Source organism: Peromyscus californicus, unplaced genomic scaffold, assembly GCF_007827085.1.
Source record: "Peromyscus californicus insignis strain IS unplaced genomic scaffold, ASM782708v3 Scaffold_1__1_contigs__length_55948999, whole genome shotgun sequence".
Lineage (NCBI taxonomy): Eukaryota > Metazoa > Chordata > Mammalia > Rodentia > Cricetidae > Peromyscus > Peromyscus californicus.
Window position 1 is genome coordinate 17,850,109 of NW_026294492.1, and position 20,276 is coordinate 17,870,384.

The 20,276-nt window shown below is 40.1% G+C and overlaps 1 protein-coding gene across 2 annotated transcripts in view; it reads right to left on the reverse strand.

The window, feature by feature from the left end:
- Window positions 1-751: 751 nt before the first annotated feature.
- Window positions 752-20,276, reverse strand: part of Atad2b (ATPase family AAA domain containing 2B) — a 137,304-nt gene continuing 117,779 nt past the window's right edge. For both annotated transcript variants that reach the window (XM_052745964.1, XM_052745963.1), the window contains exons 25-28: window positions 18,735-19,415; window positions 16,878-17,005; window positions 16,445-16,573; window positions 752-4,123 (exon numbers count right to left, since the gene is read on the reverse strand). In XM_052745964.1, coding sequence (XP_052601924.1) covers window positions 4,082-4,123; window positions 16,445-16,573; window positions 16,878-17,005; window positions 18,735-19,415 — 980 coding nt within the window. In that variant the 3' untranslated portion in view covers window positions 752-4,081. The remainder of the gene's footprint in view (window positions 4,124-16,444; window positions 16,574-16,877; window positions 17,006-18,734; window positions 19,416-20,276) is intronic.

Genomic DNA, 20,276 nt, shown 5'->3' on the forward strand with positions numbered 1-20,276 from the left:
CCAAAAATAAATGCATCCCAAGTGAGATTTCGATTGTGATAATCAACCAAACTACACAGTGCCAAGATCAGCTCTTAAAAAGAACAGAGAGTACCATTAACTGGTGTTTACTTTGTTTCCCCTTTCCCTTAGCAGAGTAGAGGCTACTTAAGGATAGAACATATCATCTGTCTATCCCACACCAGACCACAATTAATGAAGTCTGCCTAGCACAGTGCCTGAGATGTACCAAGCACATACATACTTGTAGGGTAAGAGAGGGAATTCTAACTTTAAAAAGTCCAAAGGTCACTTCAGGTCTAAAAGTATAGAGAGAGCATGAAACAGATCAAGATTAATCTCTGTCTTTACTGTAGTTTCCTATGGAAACCAAAACTGGATAAATAAAATTCAACTTTATTTCCAAAGTCCTAAAAGTTTGATTGAGCCCCAAAAGCAATTTTAAGGTCTTTTTTAAAATGAACATTCAGATGTAAAAACAAATTTTTGAAGTAATCTACTTGGCTTCTGTCCAACATAGTTTAGACAATATAATATTCAATTAAATTAAAACTATACTCTCTCAATGGGGAAAAAGAAAGCCTTTCTGCTAAGAAATCCAGAGGCATACTTAAAATCTCAAAGAAATACGTAACAAGATTTTGGGGGGGCTCACTAAGCACAACATGCATTCTCTGTAAAACTACTTCCTTCAGAAAGCAAAGCAGCCCTGCATGAGCAGCCAACAGCACTCACAATCATGCTAAGGAAAGACATGTTTTTCTTATCATCTTTATTCAAGTATTTCACAGCAGTTATATTACAAATTACAGTAAATGTTCAAATTCCAGAATTCAAAAATTAAATAATTTACTCCAAACTAAAGTAAAATGAAGTCAAATGCAAAACATCAATTTAACACAATTCTAAATTATAAACTACAAACCCAAAATAGACCATAGTTGATGAAGTCTACTTAATCTACAAAGTAGACATACATGACCAAAACCAAATAGGACTTCCAAAGTCTAAACAACCAAATGTACAAAATATCAAAGATGCAGGTACAAGCCCGAATTCAAGCTTCCAATATGGTTACAAATAATAATTATAACAGCAATGGCATTCAGCTACGGAACCTGACACTGAAAAACCTACTGATTAGCACCATAGCTGAACCAACTTAATCAAAATAAGGGAAGATAAGAAATTACCACCCCACTCCCTAAAAATAAAATCCAGTAAACCTACAAATACATTGGCATATGAGAAAAATCAAGTCATGAAAGGACATTAAAAAATTAATCACAGGTAAGATTCAAGCTTGAAAACACAATTTATTCCACAGCCATCAGTTTCAAACCTAATGCAGTTCAATCATCTTCAAGAAGCTCCCAGGGTCCCCACAGCTGAGCATGAACTTCTGCTTGGCTGGGCTGGGATACATAATTTATTTATCTGAGAGCAAGGTTTTACACAGGAGCTTATCACTTATAATGCTCACATAGGAAGTAAGAACAGAGGTCAATTTGTACATTATTTTTGCCAATGCTATACAACAAAAATTAAGAACTTTACAGAAAGGTAAACAAAACTGAGTCGACTTGGATAATTTCACAAGCTGCTTTAATCTATAGAACCACCAGATAGTTGTAAAACTAGTATAGTATGTTTCTCTTTGGGGGGAAAGGGGCCTGAAGAGTTGGTGCAGTTTCAGCTCATTTCTCCCCCCTTGACATGAGACTGGCTTTGTCCTTGAGACCTAAACTGTTCAAAGTGGCAGTCCTATACTGAGTTTGCCTCTGATTTCTCCATCTACATCAAGGGTAAACATGAACTAAAACGTGATCTTTTGAAAGCATTTTTAATGCCATACATAAATAAATTTCCTTTGTCAAACTCACTGATGGCTAAAGTCTTTTAATTCACGTGCAAGATTCGGAAACCTACTTAGAACATGTGGGTTTTCCTCCTTCCACAAGTGCTGCTGTTACTTGAACAGAATGCTTCTGAAGTAGAGAAACTGGAATAAATACTAAAGAAGAAAATAGCGCAGCAAGAACCTGAGACTTGCAAAAACCCTTTTACCAGAAACTCGCTACAAAAAATCTGCTACATCTTATTTCATCAAATCTTTAAATTCTGTAACAATTTCCATCAAAATACAAAATGCTAATGTATTAGACAGTAAAATAGTTTGCACTGGTATGATGGTAATAAATACTAAAGAAAGCATGAAAATCCTCCCAATAATCAAATTAGAGGTTTCAAATCACCTCTCTTTTAAAATGGTTCATCGTTAATCACACTTGCCCACCTTAAAAATACAGTGTGTCTACATGGTAGCATCTTGAATTACATGACTAACTAAACATCATGAAAACCTCAGACCAGGTATAAAGAAACAAGGACCGTTTCTTTAAAACTTAGGCTCGAAGACGGTGGACATGAAGGTAAATGAAAGAAGCACTTGGGAGCACTGCAGTAGCTGAGGCCAGCGCGAGCTCTCTGCACATCACCACAGCCAGAGACAAGGGGACAAGTACCTCCGCTTCAGCGTGTAAACGGTGGCAAAGTGATTACAGGACCCTGTAAACACTGGCGGTGACTAAAAACAAACAGCTGAGGTAGCTCGGTATCTCTGCAGTAGTCCTCAACCATGTGCCCTAATCAAAACCCAAATATGTGTTGCATATATTGGAAAGACACACCTGCAGCTAACGGCTATAATAAAGGAATATAGCAAGCCAATTTGTCTGCAAAATTTTCTGTATTTTGTTTAAAAATTATCTCATAAAAAATGTCACTGCATTCCCTTTGCCTCTTTGCAACTGCCTAGACTGTGTTTCCAAATTTTTAGAAAGTTTTGTAAAATTAGTAACTCATAATTATTTTCAGGTAAGTACAATCCACAGAAATCACTCAACGAGATCCAAAATGATTCCAATCAAACTGAAGCATTGTGAAGATGTGAGCACGGGACAGGGTTTAAATGTTAACACTGTTATTCAAGGACATACCAGAGCTCACTTGCAGTTACACAGAAAATGAGTTTTACAGAGTTTCTGACAAATTCCTCTTTTCTGTCCATTTGGCAAGTCCTGGCTTTAAAACAAAACAGTAACAACTGACTACACATGAAAACCATATCTCTGGTAACTCAAACATGAATAACTATTAAATTGCATCTGACAGAAGAATGGCCACCAACTATTTATTTTCTGGTCATCATTGTCAGCAATACGGAAAAGTACGTGGGGTTTTGTGGGCTGTGTATCATTTGTTGCTGTTTTAGTTTGTGTTTCTTAACTAGAAACACACCACAGGAAAGCTTGACAACGAGCACATCACGTGGCTTACTGAGTATCTTGACTGTTTTGAGAACAAGACAGGCATTTAATACAGAATACTGTTGTCTCTTAACAACAGTGAGTATCAAACTTATTTTCAAGGTTGTGACCAAAGAAAACATTCTAATGAATTTGCTACAAATGAGCCCATCGATGCATTAAGCCTCATCTCTCTCAAATGAATAAAAGGCACATTAAAGGCAGTTCTAAAAAGCCTAACCTAATTTCACCCAGTTTCTTCAGATGTCCACCAGAGTACACCATAGCCAATTCTAAAACAGGTCTTAGTCCATTACCTGGGGTGGGGGGTGGGATATGATCAGAGATAGAAAAGAGGAAAAAAGAAAAAGGAAAAGCAGGTCGCCCACGGTTTCCACCAATTCAGCACAGGTAGAACTGCCCCATCCAGTTCCCTCCGGTTTGCTGGTCTGCTCCCTAAGAGACTCTCCAAGAGTGCAGAAGAGAGGGGCAGAGCGAAAGCAGTTTCTGTAGCACCAGAATCTCCAAGCTGTGGGGTTGTATTTTTTATTTGTGGAAAATACAACATGTTTCTGAAGTTTTGTTTGGTTCTTGTAGGCTGGTTGGTTTCAGGTACCTGAGACAATAGCACCAAATTCAACAGAGAAAGAATGAGTGAGCGAGCACTTTACACCAAGGCTCTGCGCATAATTGGTGCAATCTGAAAGTGAATGGCTCAGAAGACTGCTCATCAGGAGCAGATTGGAGAGGATAAACCACTCATCTTGACAAGTTCATAGGAATGTCTCAAACATATGAACTGTTCTTTCCATCTCCTGTAAGAGAAAGAAGTACATGTTAACCACTATGGAAGACAAAGGAATTCCTCACCATCAAAGATTCACATTAAACTTTTAGACAAAGAATTTGAGATACAAGTTCAAATTTGAATATTTTTACAGCTCCACTGTAAAACCATCTGCCCTAGACAATTCTAAGTACTTCTTATTTTATTCTTTGGCAATGGGGATGGCAAAGATAGCATCATTCAATGATAACTTACGACGCTATATACTGCACTAAGAAATATATTCCAAATATATTTATATACGTAAATGTAATAGGTACATAAGATCTATGTTCACGTCCATATGAAGTGCACATACATATATATAATTCTACTTAATTCCTACAACAATGTTGAAGGAGTCTAGAAAGGTATTATTATAAGATCCATTTAAAAACAAACAAACCTGGGTGAGGCATAGAAGAAAATAAATAATTTGACAGCCACTAAGTGGCAAGATCAGAATTTCATTTTGTTGTTTTGTTTGAGAGAGAAGCTCAGCAGGTAGCCTCGGCTGGTTAAGAATTATGTAGCCCAAGCAGGAGTGCACCAGCACACCCCAAGTCAGAAGAGATACACAAGCAAACTCAGGCCAGAATCTGGACCCTCCCCTTACTCATTACACCCACTAACTACTACAGCGAACGGAAACATGGTCAGCGAAGCGAAGCTGCTGACAAACGTCGTCGTCGGAGGCTGCACCTTATTCCCACATCCCTCCTTCCATCCAGCTGAACAGAGAGAAAGGCTAGAGGAGGGAACTGCTGCTCTCACCACCACCAGCAAAACCATTCACTGCTCACTCTACCAATCCCCCACTCCCTAAAGTAGGCCTCTAGATTATAAAGGTTCCAAGTCCCATTCAGAGGACTATGCAATTCATTCAAATTTCTTTGAAAAAAAAAACTGTAGAGTTAAAAAAATAATGCTGGGTGATGGTGGTGCACTCCTTTAATCCCAGTACTTGGGAGGCAGAAGCAGGTGGATCTCTGTGAGTTCAAGGCCAGCCTGGGCTACAGAGAGAGTTCCAGGAAAGCCAGGACAACACAGTAGGCAAGCACCAAATACATCTTTTCTACCTTTATACAGTTTCAACAAAATCTGGTTCTGTATGAATATTAAAACAGATTATTAATTGATTTATCAGTTATTCTATATGACCAATTAAAATCACTCCTACTAAATGGCTTATGATATATTGCTGGGAGGAAATATCAAGTTAAAAAGCAAAATATGCAATATGATCAAAATTTTAAATACATACTCACATATTAATACTAAGTATTACGGACGGTTAGGCATTTTAAAACACTGGAGACATTCCAAATGACTGTCAGGTCCAAAGTTCCCCTGCCCCCAAAATGGCAGTGAAGGTGGTACTGTCCTACTAAACAGAGGAACACTGGCCAAGTAAACAGAAGGACTGTGGTCAGGTGAGCAAGCCTAAAGGTCTCTGTTTCCTGGAAAAGCAGATCTAAAGTGGTTTCTGTTCACCAGAAACCACCCTTAATCCTCCAGGAACCTCCCAAGGTTAACCACCTCTGGCCAGAGTACCTAGCTCTGGGTCCATCGGGACAGCCTGCATTAGCTCAGATCACCCACTGCTGACTGTCTTAAATCTGCTTGCTTTCCCACCATTTTGCTCTTCTCTCTGCCTCCCCCAGAGATGGCCTTGGCAGTTTGATCCCCAATAAATCTCACTTACATACTCTAGATGGCAGGGTATGCAATGTTTTTATTGTCTCTATTTCTGGAAGCTTCTACATATTATATAACTTATATAGCTCTGAAAAAATGAAACTCATAGAATGTGGTTATGAAATGATTGAGAATTTCAGGTCAGCCAAGGCTACACACTAAGACCCTATCTCAAAACAAAAACAAATAAACAACAACAACAAAAACCCAAAATATGGTTGAATTTCATCAGTCTAGAATCCAATCAAAGCAAACACATTGTGTTTGGTTGTGTTTCTTTTTTAAAAAACTGCATATACTTATCATGTGCAGCATATTTTGGAATATACTTTTGTGTGTGTGTGTATATATATATATACACATATATATATACACGTGCACATATATTTATTTTTTGTCTCATTGATTCTAACAAATGTGAACTTATTTTCTAGTGGCTTTAAGTTTTCAATCTTATTTAATTATAACTAGCACATATTAACTATACAATTATGATTCATTGTGATGTTTCCATATATACACACATATCATGAATCGACCGTGTCTGTAGAGGGCTACGAAACTATATGTAGTTATGATGTCTTTTGAAAGCATTCCTGAAAATACTTTAATTGCTAAAACTATATTGGGTAAAAATTGGTCTGTGGTCACTCAGACCAGCCATAAATTCCTACGATAAACTGGTCTGTATCAGCCATAAATTCCTATACAGTGCAACCCTGACCTCAAGGTTATGAGAGCTGCATGGCCACTTAACTGCTCGATCTCTGCTTCTGCAAATGATGCTTGCTTGCTGCAGACGTCCAGAACCACCTTTCTGTATAAGTCACAATTGTCATTCTTGCCTTTAAAACCTCAAACTAAGCCAGGCGGTGGTGGTGCAACGCCTTTAATCCCAGCACTCGGGAGGCAGAGGCAGGCGGATCTTTGTGAGTTCGAGGCCAGCCTGGTCTCTAAAGGGAGTTCCAGGAAAGGCGCAAAGCTACACAGAGAATCCCTGTCTCGAAAAAACAACAACAACAACAACAACAAAAAACCCAAACAAACAAACAAAAAGAATAAGCCTCCGTGCATGATTTATTTGGGCGCTGGGTGGTGGGCCCCCCAAAAGCAAAAACAGGACCTACCACACTTGCCCCAGAATTTTAAATTTTTGTTTGTTTGTTTGTTTTGGTTTGGTTTTTTGAGACAGGGTTTCTCTGTGTAGCTTTGCGCCTTTCCTGGAACTCACTTGGTAGCCCAGGCTGGCCTCGAACTCACAGAGATCCGCCTGGCTCTGCCTCCTGAGTGCTGGGATTAAAGGCGTGCGCCACCACCACCCGGCTTAAAAAATTTTTTAAAGAGGTCGGTAGGGGGCTAGAAAGATGGCTCACAGGTTAAGAGTGTGTACTGCTCTTGTGGAGGACCCGAGTTTGGTTCCTAGCATCTATATACGGCAGCTCACAGCTACTGTAACTACAGTTCCAGAGGACCAGATGCTCTATTCGGGCCTCTGAGGGCACCTGCATTCAGGTGCAACATTCCTTCATAGACACAGACACATTTTAAAAAAGATCTCAGTACAATGTAACAGTTGTTAACCAATCTCCACTTAAAGTGCCAAAGTAACTAAAAATACCTTTACAAATGTCGATGTGTCTAACACTAGTCCAAAAGCAAATACCTGTTAAAGTCAGAGTTACAAAAAGGGTACTCAGTCAGGTGGCGGTGGCGGTGGCGGTGGCGGTGGTGGCGGCGGCACATGCCTTTGATCCCAGCACTCGGGAGGCAGAGCCAGGTGGATCTCTGTGAGTTCGAGGCCAGCCTGGTCTACAGAGTGAGATCCAGGAAAGGCGCAAAGCTACACAGAGAAACCCTTTCTCGAAAAACCAAAAAAAAAAAACAAAAACAAAAACAAAAAACAAAAAAAAAAACAAAAACAAAAAAAAATACTCAAACTAATCTGCTTGGGAGAGTTCCACTGGAGGTGAATAAAGACTCCATTTGGTATTATCCAGGCACCCCATAACAGTGTCTATCTTCCCTTCTTCTCTCCACCCAAACCCTGAGCATCCAACCCAGTTCCCTAGTAATCTAGAACTTGTATATGTCCTTGTCTGTCTCCACATATGAAAGAGAACATTCCATACTGTGTCTTTATGTAGTTGGCTCATTTTACTTAACATGATCCCCTCCAGTTCTGTATAGCAAAACTATATTAATCTTTATGGTTGATCAATACTCCATTGTGTGTGTGTGTGTGTGTGTGTGTGTGTGTGTGTGTGTGTGTGTGTGTGTGTTTGTGTGTGTATCACTTTATCTGGGGATAGTAACAGGCTTATTCCAAACCTTTGCTCTGGTGAATAAGTCTACAATTACAGTCTCTTTTCTAGATTCTTGTTTCATTTATACCCAGGAAAGTGACAGAGCAATGATACGGTTGTTCTATTCTTTGCAGTTACTCTGTGTTGTAGAATATTATTTTAAGATGTGTTACATTTGTTTATGCTGTGGAACATCTATTTAATGATGCAATGATATGCTTCATTCCTTTTTGTTGCATTTGTTTAACGCTGTGAAGCTGTGTTACTTTGCCTATCTAAAACACCTGACTGGTCTAATAAAGAACTAAACAACCAATAGCAAGAAAGGAGGAAGGATAGGCAGGGCTTGCAAGCAGAGAGAATAAACAGAAAGGGAAATCTGGGAGAAAAAGAAGAAAGAGTAAGAGAACAAGGAGAGGAGGGCATTAGGGACCTAGTCATGGAATAAGAGTAAAAGTAAGATTACAGAAGTAAGAAAAGGAAAAAGCCCAGAGACAAAAGGTAGATGGGATAATTTAAAGTTAAGAAAAGCTGGTAAGAAACAAGTCAAGCTAAAGCGGGGCATTTATAATTAAGAATAAGCCTCTTTGTGTTATTTATTTGAGAGCTGGGTGGCAGGCCCTCCAAAAGAGCAAAAACAACCAACAAGTTTTTTTTTTTTTCCCCAGAAATATCTGTATTGTTTCCCAGAGTGGCCATACTAACTTACATTCCCACCACCAGTGTCTAAGGATCCATTTTCTCCACACCATTGCTAGCATTTAATATTTTTCTAATTTAAACTACCATTCTAACAGAAGTGAGATGGTAACTCATTTGATTTACACTTGCCTGATGACCGATATTGAGCATTCTTTTGTATATTTATTGCCATCTATCTGTTTCTTGGTTAGTGTCTATTCTAGATCATTTGCCTATATTTCAATTGGGTTACTTTTGATTGTTAATGTTATCTCTTTACTCTGTTGATATTTTTTCCTTTGCTGTGTAGAAGGCTTTTTCATTTGATGTAACCTTAATTGTCAATTTCTGCTTTTGTTTCCTGCGTTTTTGGAGTCCTTTCCAAAAAACCATTGCCTACACCAATATCTTAAACTGTTTCCTCTGTATTTCATCACTCAGAGATCTTACATTACAGTGTATGATTTGTTTTGCGTTTTTAGGTAGGTTGATAAGGTTTCAGACTTCAGTAGACTACACGTGGGTATCCAGTTTTCCCTGTATCATTTGTTAGAGAGACTGCCCTCTCTAAAAAAGGATATTTTTAACACTTCTTTGAAAACAGCTGTTGATACATAGATTTATTTCTGAACTTCCTATTCTATTCCATTAGTCTCTGATGTCTGTTTTTATGCCAATAACGTGGTTTTGGTTACTAAGGCAGTGTAGTATATCTTAAAAATCACTATTGTGTAGTCTATGGCTTTGTTCTTTTTTATTCAAGACTGGGCAATTTAAGTTCTTTTGTGCATCTGTATGAATTTTATTACTTTTTTTTCCTAGTTCTGTGAGTAATGTCACTGGTATTTTGGTAGGAATTTTATTGAACCAGCATATTATTTTGAGTAGTAATTCAAATCCATGAATATAGAGGGTCTTGTAATTTGTTTTATCAGTATTTTGCAATTTTCATAATGGAGGTCTTCCACTTCTTTAAGTTTATTCCTAGTCTCCCCACCCAACTTGGTTACTCTTCAAACGTTAATTGCTTGTGTATAAAAAAGCTACTAGTTGCATTTCTGTATTCTGCTGCTTTACTGAATCATGCATCCAACAGTCTTCTGGTATAGTCTTTAGATCTTTTTACACAGTTCTAAGAGTCTTTGATGTCATTGTTAGGTATTTCTGTTTCAGAACCTATGGCCCCCCAGAGGCTCATATTTGAATGCTTACTTACCAGGAAGCAGTGTTCCTCTGTGCTTTCTGCTTCAAGTTCCTGCCTTGGATTCCCTCAGTGGTAAACTAACTTGTAAGCCAAACAAACCCCTTTCTCCTCCGAGTTGCTTTCAGTAAGTGTTTTATCACAGCAACAGAGAAGCAAACTAGAACTGAGGTTGGTACAGGAGTGGGACAGTGCTATGAGAGACCTGACCGTGTTTTCAGGAGGACTGTGGCTGATTTTAGAGCTTTGGGCTAGAAAAGCCATTAAATACTCAGAGCTTAATGAGCCGCTGATGTGGGAGCTCAGAAAATGAGAGTGCTGAGGGAATGCAGACAGTGAAGGCCTAGCTTAAAAATTTCAGAGCTCAATTTGAGAGTCCCTCAAGGACTCTATGGGGGGCATCTTTGTGATATATTTGAATTAAGAATGTGTGGTTTCGCCGGGCGGTGGTGGCGCACGCCTTTAATCCCAGCACTCGGGAGGCAGAGCCAGGCGGATCTTTGTGAATTCGAGGCCAGCCTGGTCTCCAAAGCAAATTCCAGGAAAGGCGCAAAGCTACACAGAGAAACCCTGTCTCGAAAAACCAAAAAAAAAAAAAAAAAAAAAAAAAAAAAGAATGTGTGGTTTTGAGCCGGGCGGTGATGGCGCACGCCTTTAATCCCAGCACATGGGAGGCAGAGCCAGGCGGATATTTGTGAATTCAAGGCCAGCCTGGTCTACAGAGCGAGATTCAGGAAAGGCGCAAAGCTACACAAAGAAACACTGTCTCGAAAAAAAACAGAAAAAAAAAAAAAGAATGTGTGGTTTCTGGTCAGCTGGGGCTGAAGAATCAGCTGTGATTAGCAGGAAATCAGAGCCACTGAGGTGAAACATTTACTGGGACAATTGATGGTAGTTAGCTGGGACTGAAGAATCAGCTATGCTTAATAAGAGCCCAACATCACTGAGGTGAAGTCTTCTTCGGGGTCAACACACAGAAGTTGTGGTCCAGAGTTACAGGCCCAGGTAGCACCTGCAACTGGTGAACTGAACTTTTAACAGTCTCCCACATGTTCCTGGTGTTTGGTGGCATGAGAGCTATAAGACTGAAGGGGTCATGGAAATCATTTGAAGCTTGGCACTATGAACGCCCAGGAGGGACCATTGGTGAAGGTGCAGCTTCAGTTATATGGTGACCCAGCTATTGGAGATGCCAGGACTGTGGGGTAGTCAAGCACAGTACCAAAGCCGTGTATGTGTCAGAGAGCAGAGCTGGAGAGGTGAGACTACCCGAAGCTTTGAAGCCCAGAAGATCATGTGCCCTAGATGTTGGACACTGAGCTATTTACACTGGATTTGGGGTTTGCTTTGATCTGATTGTAACTGTACCCCAATTCTTCACTTCAGAAATAAAATATGTAATTTCTTTTGGATTTTACAGAAGCCAACAGCTAAGAGACTTTGAATTTTTAAAGAGAACTTGGACTTTAAAAAAAAAAATGTTGGAATTTAAGAATTTTTAGTTATACCATGTTGTATATGTGATATTACTATTAACATTGAGATCCTGAGGACAAGAAAAGATTATAAATAGTGATGTTTTTCTTTTAAGCTGAAAAGGAGTCAATTGTGCTGATTAATTTGGTTAACTTGGCACAAACTAGTCACCTGGAAAGAAAGAGAACCTAGACTGAGGGACTGCCCCCATCAGACTGGCCTGTGAGAATGTCTACGGGGCATTTGCTTGATTATTGTTTGATGAAGGGGAGAGCCACCTTTGGCAGGTGGTCATGGGTGTAAAAGAGCAAGCTGAACAAGCCCTAGGTAGAAGTGGCAGCAGCAGTAGACAGTACTCTCCTGTAGGCTCTGCTCAACTTCCCTTGATGATGGGCTACCACTGTGAGCCAGAGGACCACCCACCTCCTGCTGCCTTTGCTTAGTATTTTGTGATAGCAAGAGAGAAGCAAACTAGAACACCTAGAAGTTATACAGAATTTTTATGAGTATAATGAAGTAATATTGAATTTTATCAAAATTCTTCTACAATTACTGAGAAAATAAGCTTTTTTATCCTACATTCTACTCATAAGGATATATTACACTTACTGAGTTGCAATATATTTTACCATCTTTACCTCCCTAAAATCAAACCAACATGATCTGTGTAACAGCCCTGGCTGTCTTTTATTGTAGAATATTATTTTAAGGTGTGTTACTTTGGTTTATGTTACATTTGTTTAACTCTGTGAAGCTGTGTTACTGTGCCTGTGTAAAACACCTGATGGTCTAATGAAGAACTGAAAGGCCAACAGCAAGACAGGTAAAAGGATAGTCGGGGCTGGTAGGAAGACAGTATATATAGGAGAAATCTGGGAGGAAGAAGGAGGACTCTAGGGGGCAGCCACCCAGCTATACAGCAAGCCATGGAGTAAGAGTAAGATTTACAGACGAGAACAGGAATAGCCCAGAGGCAAAAGGTAGATGGGTAAAGTTAAGGAAAGCTGGCAAGAAATAAGCAAAGCTAAGGCCAGGCATTATAAGTAAGAATAAGCCTCCGTGTGTGTGATTTATTTGGGAGCTGGGTGGCAGGCCCCCCCAAAGAGTTAAAAAACAAACAACAGTCCTGGAACTCACTCTGTAGACCAGACTGTCCTCAAACTCAGATCTACCTGCCTCTGCCTCCCCAGTACTGGGATTAAAGGCATGCACCACCTCCACCTGGCTTGGTTTATGATCTTTTTGGTGGACTGTTGTTTATTAGTATTATTAGTTTATTAGTATTATTTTATTAGTATCAGTTTATTAGTATTCTGTTGAGGATCTTTGCACTGATGATCATTATGATATTAGTCTCATGTTTTCTGTCACTGTCAGGTTTTGATAATAAGCAATGCTAGTCTTTTAGAATAAATTTGGAAATTTTCCCTTTCAGTTCTATATAAAAAATTTTAGAAACACTGGTGCTAGTCAGTTTTTTTTTTAAAAAAACTTTAAAAATTTGGTAAGATTCAGTGGTGAAGCCATCTAGTTCATGGAGATATTTATTACTGACTCAATCTCACTGCTTGTTATTGGTCCATTCCATTTTTTAAAATATCCTTGGACTGGCAAGATGGCTCAGCAGGTAAAGGCATCTCCAAGCCTGAGGACCTGAAATCAATCCCTGAGTCCCACATAGTAGAAGAAGAGAATCTAATCCACAAGTTGTCCTTGAACTTGACATGTGCACTGTTTCCTCAGTGTTTGGACCCTGTCACTTGCATGCGGCCTGCTGTGGTGGTGGTGAGAAGTCTGAAACATCTGTCTTCCAGTTACAGGTGTAGACTCAAAGGCTTCATGGAGACACCATGTACTGGTGACACTCATGCCTAGTCTTGTCAGCAATGTGCAATAAATACAAAGACAACTAATGAAGGTATCTGTATAGGTGCAGTAGAAGCAGGTGTATGTGGTTTTTTATGCTGCTATTGCAGGTGTGCCCAAGAGTAGAACCTCAGACCCACATCAACATCCTAAGCTGTGTGTGCTTAGAGAGGGGGCAGCTTGAGATTTTTCTCCCTCAACTCTTATTACTTGTACGGCCCACCAGGGATCAAGATGAGATGTGGGGAGTGGGACACAGCTGGAGCTAGAAAAATTCATCTCAGCTGAGGTGCTCAAAGGAGACAGGGCAGCGGAATGTGGGTGATGCCAAAGTTTTCTCTAAACTTTAGCCTGTGAACCTTGGGGGAGAGGCTATCATCAATGGAACCAAAATGGTACAGACTGAGACTTCTGTCAATGGTGGAACACTGAAATATCAGAGTTCTTTTTCGGTCATGTTAGTGACAGACACCCATGCAGGACAGTGAGAAGGTGACAGGAACCCCACAAGAAATTGTCCTTAATCCTGGCATTCCAAGGGAACTACATGTGACTGACTATACCCTACGTCTCAGAAGTCAGCCTCCACAACCCACAGTTCTTGTGGATGGCACACTCTGCTTTCTCTGTGTTATAATGCCCTTTCCCCCACAAGGTTAGCGCTCTTAGTGGTTTTATGTTAGATCTGTGGGAGCTCACAGAGGCTATCTAGTGAGACCTTACTCAGAGTCAGAGTCTGGGCTTGCTTTACCCAGCAGGGCTGCATAATGGGATGATTTATTTGGCCACAGGCATGGTCACCAGGTGTTTAGAAGGGTCTACATTTGGCTGTAGAGTGTGCTTTAATCTTGAAAGGGGGAGGTCTTTTGTCTCACCCCTTAGCATTATATAAAGAGCCTTTTGGAATAAACCTCGAGGTGGCTGGGTATTGACCCAGAGCCCTCCTGAAGCCATCCTGTGTCTCTTTCTATCATTTCCTCATTCTTCTCTCCTCCCCACAAGAACCCTTCGACAGGTCGGAGCTGGACTCCGGCAGACCCCCACAAGGATCTTTACTGAACATATGAGACATGACATATGAGGCAGCCACAAGATGAGAGGAGCCAGTGCAGAGGAATGTATGTGGGGTTCCAGAGGTAAGAATACACTGGGGTTTCTTCCACTAGAGCAGTCTGAATTCAGAAAATAGGTCCCTTCTCAGGATGGCTGCTGGTTACAGCACTCTGGTAGTAAGTAGGAGAGGAGTAAGTAAACTCCTTTTTCTGGAACCAAACTTGAAATTTCTGTTTTTTTCCTGTTTAGGTGGAAAGTCTCAGGGGTCACATGACTTTCCAGTGGCAGTCTCTGCCAGTATTTGCACTGAGAGTTTGCTGGGATTCCCTTCCCCTTTACTCCTGCAAAGTGAAGACTCTTCCTTCCTAGGCTGTGGAACTGGAGAATAGGTGACAGATTTACTTTTCTTGCTATGCTTGCAACTAGCCTGTTCTCTAGATTTTTACAAAGCTTCTGTTTTTTGTTTTGTTTTTTAGACAGGGTTTCTCTGTGTAACAGTCCTGGCTGTCCTCTGTAGACCAGGCTGGCCTTGAACTCACAGAGATCCACCTACCTCTGCCTCCCGAGTGCTGGGATTAAAGGTGTGCCACCACTACCTGGCTAAAGCTTCTGGGGTTTTTGCTACTAAATCCCAGCATTCTTCCATGTCACTCACCTCAGTATGCAGCTATATACCTGTTGCTCTGGTTCTTGTGCGGTGGAGCAAGTGAGTGTCCTAATCAGTCATCTTGTTTTGATTGGAATCTAAGGCTCCTAAGGCTAAAGGTGTAATTCAGGGGTAGAATGCTTGCCTAGCTTAAGCAAGGCCTGATTGATGTTCAGTTCCCAGTACTGCAAGACAACAAATCTAATGTCCTTATTACACACCAAAAATAACCATGTCCTCTCCACATAAATCTTTAATATCCTTAACATTGGAAATGTTCCTTTAGAAGAGGAAATTCCTCGTGCTTTGCATCCCGAACACCTAGCACAGTATCTGGTACTGGAGATTTTTGATAAATATTTCACAGCTAGACCACCATATGAACTAATAAATGAACAAAGAACAAAGTTGTTCAACCCACTCACTGGATAGCTATGAGCAATTCAGTGAGTAGATGTGGAACTACATTTGCTAAGGTGACAGTGAAAAGCAGGAGCACAGATTAGATATGTCAAATATAAGAAAAGACACGGAAGCTCTTTGGAGGAAGGAATTTCCCTGTGGTCCAGAGCCACAGAAAAGGAAAGGTCCATGTTTAAAGCCCATAAGCTGAAGGACAAGTGCTGTCCCTCTGGCTTTTTACAGGACAAGAACTGATCAAATCAAACATTTTAAAGTTATTTTCCACTAGAGTCCTAGTGGGTGGCAAACAGGCCTCACTGTCTTTCCTACCTTCATTCACACACACGCACACACACTTCCCAGACTAGTCTCAAACTTGCTATGTAGCTACGGATGACCTAGAACTTCTGGGACTTCTGATTCTTCTATTTCTACCTCTTGAACCCTTCCTCCCTCCCAGATCTCCAATGATAGGGATTGTAGAGCTAGGCCACACCCACAGGCCCAAGAGGTATGAGCCACTAATAAACTAGAGAGAAGAGAATGATGACAGTCATTCCATGTACTCACCTACCCAAAACCATGAAGACCTACCTTTTGACAGACAACAAACTTGCTATCTTACTTACTGAGACAAAATGGTAGAGAAAGGCTTTATTCTTTAAACTGTATCATAATGTAATTTTTTTCCTTTTTTTCTTTAAGTGTAAGAGATCACATCCACACTCTCACACTGATGTACTACCCCTGAGCCGGCTCAGTGCCCAATTTTCCTAATCTTAAATCTTTACAGCACTGTTCAGTTACTTAGTAAAAATTAACTTAGCATACATGTGGTGCACATACACACACTCAGGCAAAACATTCCCACACATTGAATCTTTTAAAAATGGACTTAGCTCCCTTCTCTTCTTTCTCCTTGAAGATAAGCAGAAGTACACGCTCTCTGGATGGACTAACACACACACACACACACACACTTACCTCCACCAGCTGTGATTTGTCATAGTCTTTACGATGGCGGTAGATGCACTGACTAAGAAGGGAATATAATCTCTCAAGTTGATCAACTGTCAAGTTGCTGCTTTTATCTACCAACAGATCAAGCAATGTCTGGAGGAGGGACACATGAGAAAAATCCAAAGAAAGAAGATAAGATGTAGTTGATATCATTGGTCACACTGAAACCATTAGAGTCAAATGATTAGACAAAATGACATCTATGGTTAGAGGATTCTAGACTTTAGCTTACAAAGTTCAAACCTCAAAATACAGTCAACTCCCAGTTAGGATAAGTCCTGGGACACTTATCCCTAGGTTAAAGTAACAATTACCAAAACTCGTTTTAGGAAGCTGCTTTACAAATATCCAATATTATTCCAGTCATTGAAAATGGACTGTAAAGAGCTTAGCATACCTTCAGTCTCTCGTAATCAACTACCAGAGGTGGCACAGGCTCAGATGGCTCTTCTGGAACCAGTTCCAGGCTTGTTGTTTTTGCCTGCTCTAAAATTAATTTACGATATTTCTTTATTTTAGAAGCACCTACAATTGATAAGGAGAAAAAATATACTACAGTCAATAAGAGAAAATCATTATTAAGCAAATATAAATTCTTTGCCCATGACAATATATTTTTTGGCATAAAGAACAATGTATTTTTTAAAAATGATAATGTTTATTTTGGGATGCTTTCTGTTTTTAGTAAGAATAAGTAATCCAAATGAAAAAGAACTAAACCATAACTATGAAAGCAATGTAATGCTGAAATATCATGTGATACATATGTGCACGAAAAAGACATAGAAAAATCACCTTGACTCTAAGCATTTGCTTATAAAGGGTAAGAGATGGCTCACTCGGTAAAATATGTGCTTTGCAAGCATGAGGACTTGATTTTGGAATCTCAATACTTCAGCTACAAAGGAGGTTATGGCTACACGTGCTGTACAGCAGTGCTGTGGGAGATGAACTTAGGATCAGTGGGACTTGCTGGCTCTGAGTTCACCTCTAGGATCAGTGAGAGACCCTGTCTTTAGGGAATAAGGTAGAGAATGACAGAGCAGGCTGTCTGATAGTCTTCTGGCTTCAGTTCATGAACATGGGTGTGAGTACCTGTGCCTGTGCATATACCCCTATACACACAACTCCTACAAAGACTCTGAATAATACTTTTCTACTACCCAATTCTATTACAGAGCTTAGAAAACTTTTCCAACATAGCTTAAATCCCAAACTAAAGCTATATATTCCACACAATTTTACAGACCATGTCACATTTCCAAGACAGCCTAGTATAGGAAGAGAACTTATTCAGGTAGGAAACATACTGAACAGGGCAGATCTCCAACTCACACCATCCCACTGTGCAGTAAAAGAGAATGGTGGGAAAAGATGAACCAAATAACCTTTTTTTTCCCTTTTCTGCTTTTTCTTAAACAGATCTTAGAGTCATGAGAAGGCAGGGCTTGCAGAATGCTCTGATTTTCTAAGAGCAAGGGAAGTCAACAGTGAGTTCTGCATCCTTTCTCCACTGCCATACAAATCAATGTGACTTAGTTGGATCTGAGACACTCAGTCTAAATACCCTGCAACACGTGTTAGCAACCAGGAGAGGCAGCTAGTTAATTATTCTTAAGTTAGTTATTGTTAATCCCAGCAACAATACCATTCTAAAGTTTGATTTACAAAACTAAAAACCAGGCATGGGGAATTAGCTCAAAGTTGCATGATTAAATGAATAAGAATGGCTTAATTTCAGTTTATGTAACTTTCTAATCTCCTCCTTCCTCACCCATTCTCACAATTCTTCTGTTCCAGTCCCATCTTCTTTGCGTCTGTGAACTGACCTGGCTTTCAGTTACAAAGCTTTTGGGATCAGAGTGACAATCAAGTTGGTCGGTGGTGGCACACGCCTTTAACCCCAGCACTTGGGAGGCAGAGGCAGGGAGATCTCTGAAACCGAGGTCAACCTGGTCTACAGAGCAAGTTTCAGGACAGCCAGAGAAAGCCTGTCTCAAAAGAACGACAGTCAGACAGATGGAAGAGTAAAAGGCCAAGATAGCAGTACATGCTGGACCATGAAACCCCTGGAACTTTCTGAAAAATTGAGTATGCTCACAGTTACTTTATGGAATGAGCTGGAAAATGTTAATGATCATTCCATGCTGAGAATCTGTTAACCAACTCTTGCTACTAGAAACTAGACAAAACATTCAATGAATTAACACTGACATTTAAACCTTCAGAAAAGGTTTTAAAACTTTAGCTCTACCTTCTTTATCCAGCTCTGTGTCTTTAACCTCCACATCAGCACCAGGTTCAATCTTCTCATTACTGCTACTTTCCAGTACTTCTAGTTTCTCAGGATCATCTCCATGATTTTCATTCAAAGTTTCTGGTTTGTCTTTTAGCTGTTCCTCTGAAGGAATCTTCTGTTCAGAACTAGACTTTTCTCCACCACCAGAGAGAGGAACTATTTCAGCTTTACCATTCTGACACTCCAGAATGGGAATTCCTTCAAAACTGTCAGTGGAGGCTTCCCCATTTAGACAGCTGCCTTTAAGGAAGGGCTCTTTTCTAGATGTCTGCTCGGGATTGAGAGAACTGCTGCTGTGGACAAGGAGAGATTCATTTGAACTTTCCTCTTCAGTCGATGCAAAGTTCTCTTTAGTGCCTGCTCCACTGTTCAACCTCTGACCCTGGTCCATATCCATGATGTCACATGAAGATTCATCATTGGTCATAGATAAGTCTCCAGTCTCTTCTCCATTTTCCTCATGGCAGTCAGTGCTTACCTCAAACTCTCCATTCTCCAGTAGCTTCCTGTCCTCTGTATTGTCATAGTCTGGAAACTTGGTGTCCTCCTCATCTTTCTTTAAATTATTGACTTTCCTTTTCTTAATAATTCCTTTGCCCCACTGTGAACGCCGCCTTGATTTCCTCCGAACTCGAACTGTTTGGTAAGAAAGAGGGAAAGAGCATGTAGAACTTAGAGTGCAATGTCTATTTTACGTATTCTTTAGAGTAGACCCAAAAGAAAGTAAACCCATCCTGGTCGAAATACAAACAAAAACCCTTGGCTCTTGTTATCCATGCAGACTAATTCTTACAACCTCTGAGTAAAATGGCTATGAAGTTAAAGATGAACTCAGACAAATGCAAACTTTTAGAACTTTACTGTTTGAGTTTGCTTGGCATTAATCTCTTCTTCTACTATAGACTCTATTTTATAACCATTTCTAACTTTCAACATTCAGGGACTAACCACAGAATACATTTAGGGAGTTATCATATTACCAAGCTGCCCAGAAAGTTCGGGGCCAGAGCCTTGGATTTCTACCAGGAAGGTCAGTGTGTTGCAAGCAAGACCACGCAAAGATAGCACCTCAGCTATGGAGAAGAAAAAAAACACCACCAACAAAAACTCTATAAGCCAATGCTACAGGACCCAATAGTTACAGATACCCCGCAAGAAAACAAACACCTGTTGCCTGTCCTTTAGAAAAAGGCATTACCTCTAGGATGATCATAAATAGAAGCACTACAATAGGTTATGTGAACAGTTTGGTCAGCAAACTGTTAACTTCCTCTAATACAAGTGGTTTACCCAATAGTGTCAACTTATTACAAAGGTATCTCCAAATATGTAGAATAATCAAGCCTTCGGCTATTAAGGCAACAACATCAAGAAAATACTGACGCTAACCATTTGGTCAGTAATTTGAAAAAGGAGACCTATAAAAACTGTATACTCTCAGGTGACAGAAATCATCACGAGCTCTTTGAGTGGACAGTTGGGCTTCCAGCTGATAAG